General features: G+C 37.3%; 1 protein-coding gene across 1 annotated transcript; it reads left to right on the forward strand.

The window, feature by feature from the left end:
* The first annotated feature begins 1,864 nt into the window (after nucleotides 1-1,864).
* sgk3 (serum/glucocorticoid regulated kinase family member 3) lies at nucleotides 1,865-13,134 on the forward strand. The gene is made up of 17 exons (XM_020646065.3): nucleotides 1,865-2,106; nucleotides 6,358-6,541; nucleotides 6,722-6,805; nucleotides 6,954-7,026; nucleotides 7,133-7,208; nucleotides 7,350-7,425; nucleotides 7,754-7,803; nucleotides 7,898-7,955; nucleotides 8,302-8,385; nucleotides 8,482-8,613; nucleotides 9,348-9,460; nucleotides 10,062-10,098; nucleotides 10,449-10,535; nucleotides 10,794-10,889; nucleotides 11,078-11,233; nucleotides 11,376-11,465; nucleotides 12,236-13,134. Exons 2-17 carry the CDS (start codon nucleotides 6,464-6,466, stop codon nucleotides 12,404-12,406), a joined length of 1,461 nt encoding a protein of 486 aa, XP_020501721.1. The 5' UTR covers nucleotides 1,865-2,106; nucleotides 6,358-6,463; the 3' UTR covers nucleotides 12,407-13,134.
* Nucleotides 13,135-13,229: the final 95 nt, after the last annotated feature.

The raw sequence follows: 13,229 nt of genomic DNA on the forward strand, positions 1-13,229 counted from the left end.
AAAATGAACTCTGGTGCAAATCATCAAACGGCAACATATATGTATTGTGTTTAACATAGTCCCTTTAAAATAATAAATAGGCCAACGTACTCTGTATAGGTTAAATGCATGTGAAGTCTAAACAAAGACTGTCTGTCTACCATTTCTACAGATAGGCCTATACGATTTCTAGTAGGGCTGGGAACTATATCGAGTTTTTAAGATATATTGATATATTTTCAAACAAGATATAGGGTAAGACAATATCGTTAATATCGATATAGTTTAAGTTGCATTAAAATAACGTTCTCGAGGTGCCAGGTCACTTTTTTCTCCTCTCACTGATAATGACTGACTGCCTGTCCCTCTTTGTCCTGCTCCTCCTCTCTCGCTCTCTTTTATTGTATTTAAGGAACATTTTTGTTTTATATTATTACTTTTTAAATTCACAAACCTGTAGTTTATTTTTCCATGTGTTTTCACTGTTAATAAAATACATATCGATATATATCGAGTATCGCCATTCAGCTAAACAATATCGAGATGTGAGTTTTGGTCCATATCGCCCAGCCCTAATTTCTAGACATTAATACAAAATCTCTTTTGATTAGGCTATTCCTCTACATACAATATACTGGTAGGTGTACTTAATACACAGCCTTTTTATTATTGACATTATTGTTATCATGCTGTCGTTATTATAATTAATATTATATAATATATGTTATGACAGCGGATAGTAGTGACTGCATTTAAGAGGTGAAATGTGTTTATCATTTCTTCGTTTTTTTGTACGCAATTCTGAGATATTATCTCACAAGTTTGCCTTACCAGTCGTTCATTCTTTTTTTTTTATCAAGTTCAACATATTAAGATATTTTATTGACGTAGTGATAATTAATCACACGCTGCTCTCAAACCATTCATATTTTTTTTTCTGGCGGTAAAATGTAACTATTGATAAATTTTTAAGGCATGCCTTTCTACCATTAGGTGACACTGTTTGACTCCTCAATGTTGTCATTCATGTGTTTAAAAGTAGATGTCAAGTAAACTTCCAAAAACACCGGAAATCAATTATATGCTTTACAAAGTAAAACCAACAATTGTGTTAACTCAAAACAAACAAGTGCTATCACCAAATTGTCATTATTTACAAAACACATTTTTTTACCAAATTACAAAATAAAACTATTTAGGTTTCTTAAGACTTCGAACAAGCTTAACTTACTCCCAATATACTGTATATATTTATTGTAAAAAAATAAAAATAAAAAGTACAAACTAGGCCTATGAGTTACAACAGTTATTTGTACAATCTTACTCCGTATGTAAAGATCATCTGTACAACAAACTGCAAAACTAAACTTATTCAGATTCAATTAGATCTTATTAGATAAAGATGATTCAACCGTTTTTTAAGGGGTAAAATAAAATACAAACTATAAGGCTTGATTTCCAGTTTGGCAAAGAGGGCAAATGCCCCAGGACGTCGACCTTCAGGAGACATAAATGTTTCATAATGAATGCCATATTTGCATTGTAGGCCAATGCCCTACTGAATTAAAATATCATACGCTCTTCATAAAATCAGTTGAACAGGACAGGTACAAATTAAGTAGTCTATCTGTTGTCTAAAACCTGCTTTGCTTTTAAATGTAGATGAGTAACTAGCCAGTGTGTCTTATTCCTAAATGCGGTGGGGTAGGGAAATAAAGTTACATCAAGTAAATTACTTTTCCTGAAAACTGCGTGCTGTAGCATATAATTAACATTTCTTTACTTGGTTAATAATGTCCTTGGTTTTATTTTGAAAAGCCGTACCGGATGTGCTCCGTTATATCACCTCCGACGGTGAGTGACGGTTTGCAGTAGTGCGGTCCCGTGACAAATTTCATTGGAACTTTTTACGACCAGGGAAGACTGATGTTTCCTGCTTCTCTTACTTGACAGACGCGTATCGGGCAGCGAGAAAGTACACTTTCAGATTTGTGTTTTTTTGGCGACTTCTGTACAAAAGATAACTGGAAAACTGTTCGGACATTTTTGACTGTTTAAATGGTTGAAAGCGAAACATCCCCTCTGGACCTTCGGACATAGATGAACGCCGCATCACAATACTGTACGGTACGTGATGTTCATGGAAACCTCACCGTGTTCTCGTCACGATTAAGTAACTTAGGCTAGCTGTTTGTTAACTTGTGTCCAGCATTTGACGGTCTGGTGTAGGTTTATGTATGATACAGAACATTGTTTTTAGTCCAAGTAGTACATGTTGACTATTATAACATTGACTTCTTTCTGTTAACGGAAGTTAAACCGCAGCCGAAAAGCCTTCTGAAAGTGAAGTCGGCGTTAAGAAATTCTGAATATTTGCTCATTGTTGAAGTTTCTAGTATGTTGACAGTTTGGGAAACACACGGAAGCTTGTCAGAGCATGTCAAAACTTTCATTTTGTCTCTCTCTCTCTCTCTGTGTGTGTGTGTGTGTGTGTGTGTGTGTGTGTGTGTGTGTGTAATTTTGTAAGATAAAATGTTTGTCTGTGTTGTTGTTTTTTTGTTTATCTCTATATGATTTTTTTTGTTGTTGTATAGAATTCTACTGGACTAAAATTGTGTGTAATGTAAAAAAGAAAAACAGATTTATGAAAAAGTGTGTGTGTGTGTGTGTGTGTGTGTGTGTGTGTGTGTAATTTTGTAGGATAAAATGTTTGTCTGTGTTGTTTTTTGTTTTGTTTATCTCTATATGCTTTTTTTGTTGTTGTATAGAATTCTACTGGACTAAAATTGTGTGTAATGTAAAAAAGAAAAACAGATTTGTGTGTGTGTGTGTGTGTGTGTGTGTGTGTGTGTGTGTGTGTGATTTCTCCCTGTTATAATACACGTGATCTGTGCTGCTGAGATTCTGAAGTTGTCCTGGTGGAAGTACACAGGTTGCCTCAGTTTAAAAATAATTATGATCTTACCAAACGGCTCAGTCATAATTAAACACAAGTAGACAAGGCCCTTTTTTATTGTTGTGTTGTAGGGACATGTTGATCAAGCTCCAAGTATGATCAACCATACTCAGCTACATCAGTGTATCTCCTTCTTTGATGATATTAAATTAAGCCCAGTTGACACCAAATTGGGGTAAATACAAATGTCTCATGACAAGGAAAGTGTTTTTATTGATAGCCCTCTTAAACATTATTTGTACTGTTTTCTGTTGACCACATTTTCACTGAGTTTCATGAAAATATACTTTAATTTTGTTTGTTGAGCTGAGGAGGTTCACAGTTGGTTACCCAAAGTAACAGGTGGTATTGAAGAACGTTTTTATTTTAGCATTATGCATTCTCTGTTGTACAAAGGGCAGAGATCAAATGGGTGCAAAAAGCAAATTGTTTGAAAGCTCTATTCTTGCATGTTGACTTATTGTAGAAGTATAGCTTAGGCTTACCGGGTGAGAATCTAAAGCTCTGTGGTCTCATGAGGTTGAACCTCTGTTTCTAAAAGGAAGTGAGCTCCACAGTTTAGACACAGGGGATGTCTGTGAGTTGTCTGGACATTCAGGTTAGGTAAGGCATTTTGTCCAGATGCTGAGGTCAGTTGCACAAACTGCATGGGGTTGAATGAGTTCATGCCCCTCACACTTCTGCAGCTGCACTTCCTCAATCAGAGATCTGTCTGTGTTGCATTACAATGAGACCACTTCAAACCATGATGATAAATGTGATGTAAGCGTGTTTAATCCCAAATGAAACATCACATCAGGCATTAGTTGGAGTTTGAGATAAAAGGTGAAACTAAATGCATTTTCAGGAAGTTGTATTCTTGTTATGATAAAGGTTTTGACCGCTTCTCTGAAATAAGTTACCTTCCTTTTTCAGGTGTTCGTGTGGTTATATCTTATAACCATTTCAGCTCTCACCAGTCTTTGTTTATTAGTGGATGCATCATGCCTTGGCTTTCACATCTTATTAGCCATTGTAGGCTGACTTCTGCTTTGTTTTGTTCGCTAACATGACTTGTCACGCATGACAGACAGCCACACGCACAGAAAAAGAGAGGGAAAAAAAGTTTTCAATGTCCTCATAGGATATCCACAGGCAAGGATGTGTGTGTGAGCTAAACAGGAAGAATGCTATTTTTGATCCTGTGTCGTAGTCCTGTCTGTGCCTGTCAGCACATGTTAATTCATGTTGTGAAGTGCATGCAGATATACAGGCATAAAGAAAGAAATGTGCCTATCATCAGTCTTTCCTCAATATGCCATGTCCTGCCCACGTTTGTTTTCATGCCCTATAAAAAAAATCACAACGTCTGTATGGGTGTGGTGAGCTGCAGCATTCCATATGAAGGAGAAGCATTGAAAATGAAGATTGTAGTAAACGTTGTAGCTTATATTTCCAGACTTGAACAAAGGTATTTCTGGAATGTTAAAAAGCGAGTCCTACCCCATTAACCCATGAAAACATGCACAGATGTGAGCCAGCTCAGGGAAATACCCAAAGCTTCAATTGTGTACCAGAGACAGTCGCACAAGCTTGCACTAGTTCTCCTTCTTTGATAGATGTTGGCTGGTCGAGAAGAAACTTGGTTGTTACACTAGTTTGACTAGTTGATTTCCCACAGTAATCAGACTTTTTTATAGGTTTTTTTTATTCATGTGTAACGACTCAAAATAGTCTTGAGCAACAAGTCGAACAATAAAAGGTTAATCGGGACCAGCTTTGATAATTTATTTCTCTTGTATGGCATTTTCAAATGTTGAATGTAAAAGTTGTCTTCTTACATCTTCTCAAATGTTGTGGTTTTTGTTATTGCAGTGTAAATTGTCAGGATTGTCATGGGCTAAGCCATACTTAAGTAAGTTGAGTATTTATTGAGAAAACAATCTAACGACTACTCCAATGAAAACACAGCCCCAGTTTTAATTAGTTTTTATATTTTGGAAAATAAAGGTAAAAACTGTAATGCCAGTGTCTTTGTGATTTGTCGTATTGATTGAGAGTGAAACAGAAAGTTAAAGTAGAAACAAAAGAGAAAATAGAGGCTTGTAAAGAAGAGGGCATTGAGGTCCTTCTGAATGCACACATGCATTTTAAAGAGGGCCGCTCTTTTGCCTTACCCTCACCCCCCCGACGTGAACAGAATGAGATATCCCCTTCAGGATGCATTCAAGATCAATACGCTGACTGAATTGGTTGACCCCCAAGCAGGTTTTTCTGTGTGTTGTGAGCAAACAACAGTGAGAGTAAGAACAGTTGTGTCAGAAACGACTGAACAAGCATCACTGACCTCACCGGCTGGAAACAATGGACAAGTCAGAGCGGCAGACAAAGAGCTTTGTTGTAAAAGAAAAAGACATTACATAACTCATGGAGAGGAAAAGAGATATTCCCTCTCAGTGTTTACCATTTACCCATATATAGTTTGATATAATGCCCTTTGGCAGGTTGTATACAGGAAACAATATATATGCTGCATATTATTTGATTTTTTGAATCAGTAATGACCTTTCTCATTTGAGGGAAGCAGAGGTTTATTACTACATCTGCCGGAAGAAAAAGTCTATTATACCTCAGCAATCAGCTATATTTCCCTCTTTAAACGATGAGGAAGAGCGACTCCAGGGGGTCTTTCTCTTGACCTATTGTGTAACTCCAGCTTCAAAGAAAGTCTATTTAAAAATGCCTTTCTACTGACCGGGAACAAGAGAGAATGTCACAGACACAGCATGAGTAAGAAAGCTGCTGTGTGTTGCTCTATATAGATGTAGGCTATACAGAGAAACGCAGCGAGAGAAAAATACTTGTAGTTCTCATATGAGGGAGGTTGATAAGGAAGGAGTCATTAACCAGTTATTTCTTTTGGGATATTTATCTGTTGAAATGTCAGATGAGAGGGAGGATGATGTATTCATGCTCAGAGGAAGGAGTTAACTGACTGCTTGGGGGGGGGGGGGCTGTTGCTGCTGCTGTAATGTTGCAGCTCACCGACCTTACTGTTGTTGCATGTGCTCTCTTGCTACATCTTCAGCCCTCAAGGTAGCAAATAAACCACTTGTAACTGCCCATTGAGGTTGTGTGCAAATTGTCATCCCATAGTTTTGATAACCGAACATAGAACAGAGATACAAGGGCTACTTTGTGAAGCCATTTGTGATGCTGCGTGATAGTTCAGGTGATAGTTAGAATAAAGCTGTTTCCAGTGACCCTGACAAATACAGTGAGAAGATAGAGGGTGAATTTTATTGACGGGGAATCAAACTGTTGAAGGCTTTTTAGCACCTTTTGCAGTTCAAACACTGCAGACTGAGCATGAGAAGGTGACCACTTTCATTTCCCGAATAACAGAGTGGTCTGTTCTTTTTTTTTTTTCTTCCTCTCTGCAGCAGTGACCCAGGATAGGGATGGGTCAGTTGCACACTTGAAGCCTTATCCTGAGGAGGACACATTACTTTATGACCTTGCACCTTTGAATGCTGAGAGCCCCTCAAGATGGAGGAGCAATCCAGTCACCCCAGTGTCAGCATCCCCTGCCACAACGAGCAGAGGGACAAGAAAAAGCGTTACACAGTACGTGCAAAAGTTTTTTTTTTTTGTTTGTTTGTTTTTCCCCCAAAACTGTAAAAGACAGAAAACATTTGAATGCTTTGTTGCCATGCATCAGGTGTTTTTACACGGTATTCCTGTGAAATGAGCATAGAATCGAATTCATTGACCATATTTGATACTACTTGTGTTTTCCTTTCGCAGGTTTACAAAGTACTAGTCAATGTTGGTCAGCAGGAATGGTTTGTCTTCAGGCGATATGCAGAGTTTGATAAACTCTACAACACAGTGAGTGGTGGAACTATGTCATTTTGATTTTCCTTGAGTTTTGTGACATGCCTTCCACATGCCATTTAGAATGATGTCACCATCCAGACCATGGACGATCCTATCACTCACCTCAGTTCCTCTTTTCCTCTTTTATCTGTAAATGCAGTTGAGGAAACAGTTTCCATCTATGAACTTGAAAATTCCTGCCAAAAGGATATTTGGGGACAATTTTGATCCTGGTAAGTGTGCAAACTAGGCTGGAGTAAGCCATGTGCTTCAAGAAATATTCACAGTACATTCATTAATTTTTTATTTTTTTTAACAACATGTGAATCTGCCCAATAGAATTCATCAAGCAAAGAAGAGCTGGGTTGCATGAGTTTATAAAGCGACTCGTCTCACATCCTCAGCTCTGCAACCAGTAAGTGCTGCTGTTCTTACTGTCATTATTTGACACTACGTCTTGAATTTATTCAGAAGAAGAATAGCTTCAACTGGACTTTCAGTTTTGTTAAACTTGCTTGCATTAGTTAATGCTTGATCCCCCCCTCTAACTTTGCAGTCCAGATGTGAGGACCTTTCTACTGATGGACAAAATGCAACAGTTTTCCGATGCCTCTGAGGATGAGGATGACAAAGTGAGTCACTAATCCATTCATTTTGATTGATCACTGTCTGCTTTCTTCATTTAAATATTTGATTTCCGACTGAGTGCATCCTTCCACTATGGAATATGAAGGTCCTCCACCTCTGTTTGTGCAACGCTCAGGCTGTGCCACAGAGGTGTTGATTCAGCCTTGTACACCAAGGTGTGGTTCATACTTTATACACTCAAAGTAAATATCCACAGTAAACAAGTTTCTCCTTTGTCATTACTGTCACACAGATAAGGATTGCATTTATTGATTGGCAGGGACTAAGTGTTGTGGTGGGGGTTTTAGCTTTGTTTTCTCTGCTGTTTGACAGACCAACTCTACCTCCAGAAACATCAACCTGGGTCCCTCTGGAAATCCACAGTATGTTCAACACTCAAATGCACTTTTAGAAAATGTGTTTCCATTTCAACCTATCATTGTTGAAGAAAGTAACGTGGTGTTATTTCTATTTCAGTGCCAAGCCCACAGACTTTGACTTTTTGAAAGTCATAGGAAAGGGGAGTTTTGGGAAGGTATGTAAACAATACAACTCAGGAAGTAATGTCACTTTCTATTCCTCCCCAGCGTGAGAATTATCATAGTCTGCGCTAATTCATAGGTCTGTGAAGAATAAGGTATTGTCTTTTTTGTTCATTCGGATTCTCAGTTTCACAATTCAACAAGACTTTTGTTGACTGATTTATTTTGTACTGCAGTTACTACAGTTTTGTTTCAAAGCATCTGACAATGTTTCTGTGTTGTTTTTCAGTTCAACATGTGTTGGCATTTCCAAACAGGAAGTGATAATCAGTTCAGTATAGACTTTGGTTTTTCTCAATGAAGAAATGTTCATCTGGCTCTTTACTCTTTATGATTCAGGTTTTCCTTGCGAAACGAAGACATGACGCAAAGTATTATGCTGTCAAGGTCTTACAGAAAAAGGTCATTCTCAACAGAAAAGAGGTAATTTTACCATCAAATGTGACACTGACAATGTTAATATTTCAAACATGCTCGTGTGAATAATCATCATTTAATCATATCACTCCTTCCAATCAGCAAAAACACATCATGGCAGAGCGAAATGTGCTGCTGAAGAACGTGAAACACCCTTTCCTAGTGGGGCTTCATTATTCCTTCCAGACAACAGACAAGTTATACTTCGTCTTGGATTTCGTCAATGGGGGAGAAGTGAGTTGTTTCAGTCTTGTGAATAATGCGCTCACACAGATGTGAGTCACAAGGCCAAGGAAAACCGAGCACGCAGCAGCAAAGGAAACGTACCAAAAATTGTGATTGTCTTACTGGAGATCTTGACAGTATCTTGAATGTGCTCTCGAATGTGACTTCCCTTGTTGAACTCCTTCTGTGCTCAGCATGTTTAAAGCTGCCCTGTGTGACTGACTGCGTGAGAGTGACTAACTAAAATCTGTGTACAAGCAAATCTGCATCATGCCCTTCTAAATAAAACCCACAACATGTCAATGAAATCAGATCAATATGTAATCTGCACAGTCAAAGTTATTTGTGTAATAACCAAATAAAGGACTGGTATACACACTAGTGGCTTTAGCAAGATTTCACGACATGGTTAATCATTTAATTTTCTTGGTATGCTCCAGCAATACAGTTACCATGTTGTAGTCGAAACGCGTTGACAATCCCTGTTAAATAAAGGATTTCTATATGTTATCGGAGTGCCTCGGACTTTCAGTTTAAGACTGCCTCTCCACACTTCACTTTTTCTATTCTAATCAGGAAAGTCAAACTTTTTTATTAACTATTCAACTATTGTCCCCTGTTCCTGAAGAGCACCTGATTTTTTTCTATATTTATTTTGTTTTTTAACATTGCAGCACTCACTTCTACGTTTTTTCACAGTTACCATGTTGGTCAATGATTAAGTGCAACGTGTCCTTTTCCAGCTTTTCTTCCATCTTCAGAAAGAGCGGACCTTTCCAGAGCCCAGAGCAAAATTCTACATTGCTGAAATGGCAAGTGCACTAGGATACCTGCACTCTCTCAACATTGTTTACAGGTATGTTTGAGGGTTTAGTTCAGTAAACAAATTCTAAATCTTCAATTAAATAAGTGCTATTACAACAAAATAGATGTCTATGTAGAGCTGCTAAACATCTCAAACATAAAAGAAATGGTACAATATTTTAACATGAAGCTTGTTGTACTGAAATGATCTATGTTAGTCATTGATGCCATCCAGTCTACTGTACAAGGGCACACAGTTACAATAAGGTAGACTATCTGACACATGTTGACCCTGTGTGTGTCGTCAGGGCAATGATTGACTATTTAGTGTTTGTAAAGAGGGAATATAGGGGGTTAATAACCTTACAACCTAAACACATTCAACCTTTATTGACAAACACGTTATTAAGACTAATTTTGGCTTTTCCACAGTTATTCACATGATTTATCTTTATGGCTTTGCGGAGATGTCTTTTAATCTGCATTTGAATCAACAGTGAGGCAGAAAAAGTTTACAGTAGTATATTTTTTAACTATGTAATTGAAACAATAGAATAAGAAAAAAAAAAGAGTTTCACTTTTTCTGGTGGATATTCAAATATTTATCAGGGGATTCTAACTTAAATGTATTTGTTTGTGTTCATTTTTTCCAGAGATTTGAAGCCAGAAAACATCCTACTTGACCATGAAGTAAGTTGTAATGTTTTTTGTTTTGTCAAACAAATAGTTGCAATAACCATGATTATGCCAACTGTCCATCAGAAAGCCTAACAGATACAGCTTAAATGTCGTCCATCTCCAGTCATATTCGTGCCATATCCTGTCCCTGCTGGACGCAGAGTGTGTGATTTGATTAGGTCTTACTAATGATTTTCCTGCCTAACCTTATTGGGAGAACGAGGGAACGGTGAATGGGACTGACTGAGCCACGCTGCAGCCAACATTCCTGTGTCACAATAGAATCCACAGTCCCAAAGGATAATGAGCTGCTTGTGTGGCACATGTGGTCTAAAAGTGTCTCTCTGTTCCTCTCTTTAAAGGGGCATATCATTTTGACCGACTTTGGATTGTGCAAGGAAGGCATTTCCCAGACAGATACAACCATGACTTTTTGTGGAACACCTGAGGTATGACTTAAATGTTCACATGTTTGAGTACTGAAAATATTTCACAAGGGTGTTCCAATGAGGCCCAGGTTACAAAAGGTAAAAAACAGGAGTAAAGTGTATTCTGTCTTGAAATAGTGCTGTATGTGTAAGAATCTTAGTCATATTTTCCAAAGAGAAGAATATGCTATAATGAGCAAAAAATACTTGTGGATATACATATGTTTGGTGTATAAGGCCAATGTTATATTGTTTCGTTTGTTTGCTTTTTCCATCCAGTACTTAGCCCCAGAAGTCCTGAGAAAGCAGCCGTATGATAATACAGTAGATTGGTGGTGTCTGGGTTCAGTACTGTATGAAATGCTCTTTGGTCTGGTGAGTTTAAACTTACACTCACAGTTTACAGTGACTGTTATTCTTTAGTTTGAATCCTTGACTGACAAATATTTTCAATTTGACTGGGATTTATTGAAGCAAATTTAACATTTTGTTTTAGTGCTGCACCTTAGTGTTGGGTTACTCTCAACTGCATGCCATTTTTTCTCTTTACTTCTTTGTCCCAGCCGCCATTCTACAGCAGAGACACACATGAAATGTATGACAACATCCTCCACAAGCCGCTGGCGATGCGTCCTGGTGCGTCCAGTACAGCCTGGTCTCTCCTCCAGGGCCTTCTGGAGAAAGACGGCACACACAGACTGGGGTCCGGAGATGACTTTGTGGGTGGTTTAGTCCAAATACAAACACTATATGTACTGCAGAATTTAGTGTTATGGGGCTCCCTCTGGTGGCCAAACTGTGAATATCATGTTACTCCTGTTGCCACAGATTTTAAGTTTTTTATATATTCCACATTTTCAGAATGAGATCAAAGCACACAGCTTCTTCTCCTCCATCAACTGGGATGACCTTGAGCAGAAGAAGATCCCTGCTCCGTTTACACCCAATGTGGTAAATATATTTGTTTCTATTAGATTCTAGCACAATAAGAAAATAACTTTGTTAGTATTTTACTGTGACTTGAATATTTGGTGGACACTACCAGAACACAAGAAAACATCCTAACACATGTATTGCGGAGACCACAGATATAGAGAATTTAAGAATTGTATAATATTACTTAAACACTCTCTCTTCTGCCTTCAAGAAAACTAATTGCATGTATCCAGTTCATCCACAATGTAGCATATAACAATCTATATCAGGTCCTGTCCACTTTTTAAAAATATATTCCTGGGTAGTGCCCCTTGTCGTCCTTGGACATAAAACTAAGTAAAATAAGTTACACTTGTACAGTGAATGCAATACATTAAAATACACCAGAAAAATGTCTTGATAGAACATAGCTCTTGTTTGTCAACATATTGTACACAAAATACTTCAGTGTAATGCTGCTGTATGTGGCTGCTCTAAATTGCACAGGTGTTTCTAAGTCACAGTGGTTGTTGCATAATTAAGTTCCATCTTATTTCATGGATATTAAAACACATTTAAAGGACTTAAATTAATGTATGATCAATGTAGTGTCCAATGTTAACTTTAAAGAAAAGTTTTCTCAATTGTATTGGCCCCTTAACTCTTTTGTCCCTCTGTAGAGCACTTTGTAAATTCAAAATTGAATGTAATTTATTTATGTCAAACATATAACATATAAAGTGTATGTTAGCTAACATTACAAATGTCCCCTTCCCTTTTTTTTTTTTTTTTTTTTTTTTTTGCAGAGCTCTTACTGTGATATCTCAAACTTCGATCCTGAGTTCACAGATGAGATGGTCCCCAACTCCGTCTGCTGGTCGCAAGATCACTCCATAGTCAACGCCAGTGTAATGGAGGCTGACGATGCTTTTGTGGGCTTCTCCTATGCCCCTCCTTCTGACGACTCTTTTCTATGAAACATTCCCAGTGAGGACTTCACTTGCCTTAACCATCATAACTTCTTTTGACTAAAGGGAAGAATTTATTCCATGGATGAACTTGTTCTATGATGCCAAAGCAAGCAGCTGAGAAGAGACAGCACTTACATAGATTTTTGATGGAACCAGATGTGCCAGAAAAGTCATTATATTTTACCAATTTGTATTTATATAAATATTACTAAACAGATGATATTTTTTAAGAACTAAGAACAGATCTCCTCTATTAATGTTATTTTTGGTGGTTTCTATTATGAGCCTTTAAACATAAAACCTTAATAATATCCCTAAAATTAAACCAACACACAATTTACTGAAAAACTTGAAAAGTTCACTAGACTTATAATCACACCATTTGAAGGTTAGATTGAAGTGTGTTAGTCGCTGTAATTACCGCAAAAAAAAAAAAAATTCCTGTATCGTATTCACGTATCGTATTCATTTAATTAAGCTGGAAATGGGGATTACTTGAGAGACCACGAAATAGAGAATTATAGTTTATAGGTCACATTTGTACAAAAGATTTCTTCTTCGGTTACCTTTCAGATGTCTATGGTTTGTTTTATTGGATTTTTTTGTAGGTTCTTTTTTGTTTTCCTGATTAATTGCATTATGTACAGAATTTGGAAACCCACAATTCTTTGCTTTACCTTACATTTTCACAGGCCTATACTCCTGCAAAGAAATAAAAAATATAAAGAAAATTACTCAGGGCGTCTGTGTATTTTATGGAATGTTTTTAAATAACTATTGATACAAATACATTAATTATAAATCAATTATAGTCGCAACACATCCACTC

The sequence above is a fragment of the Labrus bergylta genome, chromosome 20, assembly GCF_963930695.1.
Source record: "Labrus bergylta chromosome 20, fLabBer1.1, whole genome shotgun sequence".
NCBI lineage: Eukaryota > Metazoa > Chordata > Actinopteri > Labriformes > Labridae > Labrus > Labrus bergylta.

What these genes read in the sequence shown, in the direction of transcription:
- sgk3 (XM_020646065.3), top strand. Translation starts at nt 6,464, where the DNA reads ATGGAGGAGCAATCCAGTCACCCCAGTGTCAGCATCCCCTGCCACAAC. An exon ending in TCTCTCAACATTGTTTACAG is followed by an intron (nt 9,461 to 10,061) that starts GTATGTTTGAGG and finishes CATTTTTTCCAG; the next exon opens with AGATTTGAAGCCAGAAAACA. An exon ending in CTCCGTTTACACCCAATGTG is followed by an intron (nt 11,466 to 12,235) that starts GTAAATATATTT and finishes TTTTTTTTGCAG; the next exon opens with AGCTCTTACTGTGATATCTC.